The sequence below is a fragment of the Apis dorsata genome, unplaced genomic scaffold, assembly GCF_000469605.1.
Source record: "Apis dorsata unplaced genomic scaffold, Apis dorsata 1.3 scaffold_598, whole genome shotgun sequence".
NCBI classification, from domain to species: Eukaryota; Metazoa; Arthropoda; class Insecta; order Hymenoptera; family Apidae; genus Apis; species Apis dorsata.
The window spans coordinates 26283-32606 of NW_006263802.1; the positions used below are offsets into that span (position 1 = coordinate 26283).

The following is a 6324-nucleotide window of genomic DNA, read 5'->3' on the forward strand; positions in this document are numbered from 1 at the left end:
ATTTCAAAAATTTTGTGATATAATTTAAAATAAATTTTAAAATTTAATTTTGAAATAAATTTTTAAATTTTTATTTTCATATTTTCATATATTTATTATAATTTTCATATATATATATTAAAGATAATCTTATATTTTACTTGAAATGTTTTTTTTATTACTTTTTTTTATTATATTTTTAACAATATTAAAAATTAAAATATTTTAGAAATTTTAAATTTATCGATTTATCTATAGTATAAATCGATAATGTAGAACTTATATCATTATAAAACTATACATGTTCAATAGCGGTTATCCGGCCACATGTAAGAAAGTATATATAGAAATATTAAGAGCTATTTAATCAGTAATATAAATTCAAAATGTAAACAAATATATAAATTGAAATTATTAAAAATATTATCGTATTAAAAAGATATAAATATAATTCTAAAAGTAAGTAATTACTTAAAAATTTATTAATTTATATCATAACCTCCTTATTTATCTTTTTGCACACGTGTGCTTGACAGAATTAATAAATATTAGATGTATTACAAGATGTATTTTAATGATTTTAATAGTAATTACAAATATGTATAATTTTATTATATTAAAATAAATTTAAAAAAAAAATTATTTCAAGTAATAGATATATAATATTATTTTTTAACAGATGTCAGTTGTATCTTCAAGAGTTAGCAGTGTTTCATCAATTTTAAAAACTCCTGGAATAAGATCACAACTTATTAGACAGTCTAATAGAGTATATTTTAAACTTCCAAAAAATCTTAAAAGTATTATCTACAATTTTGAAACTGGTAATGGAACAAAAGATTACGAAGATTTAATATGTACTTTACGAGATTCAAATATAAAGGTATATATTGTAATTGTTATTAAAATAGGATAGTTATTATTATATCAATTTTATTTAGTTTAATATTTCTTAATTAATTTAAAATATTTTAATATTTCTGATTTGTTTCTATTATTTTTTATTTATATTTTAGGATACAGATTTAATAGAATTTTTATCAAATGTAAGACAATGTATATCATTACTTAATCCTATTCATAAAGTATTTGTAGAAACGCTTTTACAAATAAAATGGACAAATCGTTCTTCAGATATGACATCTGCTTATAAAGCATTTATTGAAGATTTAATTTGTATGCAAATTCATTATGCAAAAAATGTAATAGACAATTTAGTTGAACAATTTAAACCAGGTATATTTTAAAATAATTATAAAAATATAATTATACAAAAAAATCTTAATAAATTTATTTTTAATTGTAAATTTTTTTTTATGTAGATGAAAATGATAATATTGAATGGAAAAATGGAGAATGCAGAGAAGAAGACATTCAAAGGTTGAATCATATACATGATATTCTTCAAAAAATTTTAGAAGTTGTACCAATGTAAGGATTTGTTGATAAATAAATATATATAATATATGGAAATAAATATAGTAATATATGAAATAATATGTTTCATATATAGTATGTGAAAAATAAATAAAACTTATTTGCATATGAAAAAGTAATTATTTATATGAAATCTGTTTTAGGTCTAGTAAAGTTCTACTACAATCCCTTAGAGCAAGATTCCCATATATTGTTCATGAAACTCATACACATGAAGTTTATGTATATGCATTAATTCAAATAATAGAATATGCACCACAATTACGATCTGATATTCTATCTCTAATTATTAATAGGTAAATTATTACTATATTTAAATTTTACCAATTTAGAATAAAAACACTTTATGATGAATTATTTCTGTTTGTAATAGATTGATGGTATTAGATGTAAACATACCACGTTTAGAGATAGATAATGAAGAAGAAGACTTGATGGATGATAGTAGTGAGTGTGATAGTACACTTGATACTGAGAACAATGTTGAAGAAAATAATATAACAGAAACAGAAAAAATACATCCAATAGCTCATAAATTGGATGTATGCATGGAACTGATTCTGAAATACATGCATAACTCTTGTTTTATTAACAAAGTTTTGCAAATAGAATGTTTAAAAAGTCTCTATTTTGATATGTTACGAATATTCGAAACAGTAATATTACCTACTCATGCGAGTCAATATGTACAGTATATTATGTTCTATATTTGTAGTTTTAAAGCAGCTGTTGTGGAGGCTTTTATAGATTGGTTGTGGCGAAAAGCATCTGATCCCAATGAACCTTCAATTATACGACAATCATCTATAGCTTACATTGCTAGTTTGGTAATTACAGCAACATTTATTACAACTGGGTATGTTTTTAGTGATATGAAATTTATAATGTAAATGTTCATATATTTTATATATTTTTTATTTTCATTAGATTAGTAAAAGCAGTGCAATTTAAAATATCCAAATGGATACATAATTATATCAATATGCAAGACCATTCAAATTATATGGAAGACGAAAATAAAGAACACAATGTATTTTATTCTATTTGCCAGGCATTATTTTTTATAATTACTAAAAGACATAATGACTATCCTGATTCAAGAAAGTGTAAGTAAACAATTTATATTAAATGACATATCTTTTCGATATACTTTTTATAAACTTTTTAATATATTATTTTTTTTTTTCAGATATGTTATATTTACAAGAATTAGATTTAGCAAAAATTATAACATGTAAATTAAATCCATTAAAAGCTTGTCATCCTGAAATTATGCATAATTTTGCAGAAATTACTAGAATATATCAATTAGCATATTGTTATACTATAATTGAAAATAATACTCGAAATCAGCTTCCACTTTTTGATAGTAAAAAAGGAACAACATCTACAATAGAAAATTTTTTCCCATTTAGTTTTTACACGTTACAACGAAGTGGACAAAGAATGATTCCTATATTGCGTGATGTTAATAGTAGTGAGCATAGAACAACTATAAAATATAGGGAAGATATTTGATAAAATTTAGCAGTTTAACTTGTAATTAATATATTTACAATAAATTAAAATGAAAATACAAAATAAATTAATGTCTGCGGAATGAACATACGAATACAAAACAGACAAAAACGTATGGTTTCACAAATAATTTATGTTATAATCTTTATTCATAGTAGTTTATAAAATTTAAAATACTTATTCAAATACAATACTCTCTATAAAAGCATATGAAAATTCATAAATTTCATTTCAAAAATTTTGAAACAAATAATATTTTTAAACATTAAACAATCAGTTAAAAATTATTACTAATTTTTCAATCTCGAAAGTTTCATTTCTTTTTATTTATTCTATAGTTTTATTTAATATTTCTTTTTTTTGTATATTATTTGTATATCTTTTCATTCCAACTATTATTCTTCAAAAATATTTTATATCAATATGTTATAATTATAATATATAATATATATGTTTTAATTATAATATAAATTATTTTTGCTTAATTGAATTCGATTATTATAATAAATGATCAGACTTTTTTTTAATTTTTTCTTTATATTTATTTTGTTTTGTATGTTCAGAAAGTTTTTTTTAAATAAATAATTTCCTTTATTATATTTAATAATGTTAAATATTTCATTATGGATGAACTAACAAATTTTGCTTTCTAATCTTCTAATTAAGTTGATTTGTAGAAATTTCTTCTATCTATATCTTCTATATCTTTCTTCTATATCTTCCGTACAAAATTTTCTATCATCTATGTTTTTAGCTTAATCCAAATCAATATAAAATATAATTAATTTTTTATTTTATTATAAATTACTCTATAATTTTCTATACTTTGTAAATATTAAAATATAATAAATATTGGATTTTTTTTAAATTTTTTATTTTAAAATTAGAAGAAAATTAATACATAATACAAAAAAATATCAAAAGAATTACATTTACTAAATAAAACAAAGAAGTCAATTTTTAGTATAGTTTATTTATTATATTGTAATTTTAAAGATTTATTTATTGGATAAAATGGATTTTTTTTCCTTTAAATCCTGTCAAATTTCATATATTGTTAATATTTTTATTAAATTCTTTTATTCCTTTTCTCTTTTAATTAAAAATATTTATTTTCTCGATTTAATAAGTATACATCATATATATTTAACAAATATTGCATTTGTTATAATTATATAGCGAAAACTACAATTATATATGACAGGACTTTATATTTTATTGTATCTGTTTTCAATTATTATTGACTGATAAATTTTTTTGTTCATCCTGTTTTTTCTGTTCGTTCAAATTTTGTTCTTTCACATATATGCATTATATGTATTTGACATCTACTATATGCGTTTCGTGATTTTTTTGAATTTTTAAATTATTTTTGCTATCTTGTATATTTCTTTTATATATTTCCTTTGAATTTTTTTCGTGATGATTTTCTGAAATATCTTTAATAAATTTAATGACGTTTCAAATATCGTCTTTTTTTACTATTATCATCTTTTTCCAAATTTTAGATTCACAGTTCATATAACAATAAATTAAAATGAAAAATTATTAAATTTAATATATACGAAAAAAATATACAGATATAGAAAAGATAAAATAAATAATACAAGATAATGCAAATAATATAAAAATACAATTCATATTGCAACCTTTATTCATAACAGTCTATGAAATTTATGGCGCGTTTATTCAAATCTAATATATAATATATAACTGATTTAATTTTTTAAATTTAATATAGAATATATTTTAATATATGTTTTTAAATGAATTAAATATTTATAAAAATAAGAATATTATAAAATAAATAGAATAATTGTAAATAATTTACTAGAATTTTAATTCAATAAAAAATATGTAATTCACACATAAATTTATTATTATATGTCTTTAAATTTTATATATGATTAAATTATAAACATAAATATTTATAATAATTATAATAAATTATAATTTTATTATTTATTAAATTTCTAACTATATTTGAATTTTATAATACATATAAATATATTAATTTTATATATATATTTATAAATTTTATTTCTTAATTTTCTTTCATATAAATAGAAAATTAGTACATTTTTATACATCTTATAATGTTTTGTATAAAAATGTTAAAGTTTAATATTAAATTATACTAACATGAATTTATTTAAAAAAATTTAAGTTATTTTTATTATAAGAACCTGAGCTATGTTCATTATTAACACTATTCATATATGTATGAATTGAGTAAGATTCTAATAATAAAATGTCTATATCATAAATAATAAATATAAATATATATCATATTATCATTGTATAAAAACTATAATTGTCATGATATATCAAATTTCGCGCCATTAGTATCTTAGAAAACCGGAGCCGGAAATTCTACTTCAGTGACGCAGTGGCGTAATCTTTTGCGGTCTATCGGTTGCTTTGCGATTCTTTCACGTAAACGGTAACGTAAAATGGCGAATTGGACGTGTTATTTACTTACGCGAAGTATAACGAAATAACTAGATTACAATATAAGGAATATTTGTTACTGCTAAATTTGGAATTGTGTATTTACTTCTCCTTACACAAACGACTGTAAGTATCATAGTTGTCAATTTAATAAAAAATTTATAACGTGTGCACTAGACATCGGTTCATATTCAAGTCGGTAATTCCGCATGTTTTTCATATAAAATTGACAATAAAATTGCTTTATAGTATAGCAAAATGTAAATGTTTGTATTATTATTTCATTATAATTTTTGTTTAAGATAGTTCAAATTTTGAAATAAGGTTATGATAAAATTCTTAAACAATTTTGCTATCATATATCTTGCACGTTTTGAAGATAAATTACATATATATTTTATAATATATTATAATATTCACATCGCTAATGCATGTGTTTTTATTTTTATTTGTAATTTTAATTCCTTAATGGATATATAAAATCCAGATCGATTTCTTTCTTCATCTTCTAGGTTATGATTCTGTGAAATTTAAATATTGTTCATATTCAAGTTGTTTTAATTTCTCATTTTATATATTTATAAATGCTAAAACAGTAATAATATCGGAAACTATAAAAAAAGTAATCATCATATGTTCAAGTTTATTTTGTATTCACATATTATATTACAATAGGTATTGCATTTTATTTATCAATTTATATCACATGTGTTACAAAATCTCAACAAATCATTAGAAAGATTTCCTTATATCTTTTATAAAATAGTCTTTATATTTAAATTAAATTTACAATTTTTTATAATTGTAAGATATGTATATTTAATTTATATATTATTTTATTAAACTAAATAAAAGTTAATATAATTATTATTTAGAAACAAATAATAAAATATTATTAAATAAACATTTTTATTATAATATATTTTACTAATCATTTTT

The 6324-nt window shown here is 19.4% G+C and overlaps 2 protein-coding genes across 2 annotated transcripts in view; both read left to right on the forward strand.

Moving 5' to 3' along the window:
• Positions 1-262: 262 nt before the first annotated feature.
• Positions 263-3005, forward strand: LOC102677995 (RNA polymerase I-specific transcription initiation factor RRN3). The gene is made up of 8 exons (XM_031513151.1): positions 263-438; positions 659-862; positions 996-1215; positions 1302-1410; positions 1560-1712; positions 1790-2272; positions 2344-2522; positions 2606-3005. The coding sequence occupies exons 2-8, from the start codon at positions 659-661 to the stop codon at positions 2932-2934; spliced, it is 1677 nt and encodes a 558-aa protein (XP_031369011.1). The 5' UTR covers positions 263-438; the 3' UTR covers positions 2935-3005.
• Positions 3006-5297: 2292 nt separating this feature from the next.
• The window catches only part of LOC102680141, a 21889-nt gene continuing 20862 nt past the window's right edge, over positions 5298-6324 (forward strand). The window contains 1 exon segment of the mRNA XM_031513149.1: positions 5298-5511. The gene's annotated coding sequence lies outside the window, so the exon portion shown is untranslated.

Coding starts and splice junctions, on each gene's coding strand:
- LOC102677995 (XM_031513151.1), top strand. CDS start 659: ATGTCAGTTGTATCTTCAAGAGTTAGCAGTGTTTCATCAATTTTAAAA. Junction 1,411..1,559: donor ATTTTAGAAGTTGTACCAAT/GTAAGGATTTGT, acceptor AATCTGTTTTAG/GTCTAGTAAAGTTCTACTAC. Junction 2,273..2,343: donor GCAACATTTATTACAACTGG/GTATGTTTTTAG, acceptor TATTTTCATTAG/ATTAGTAAAAGCAGTGCAAT.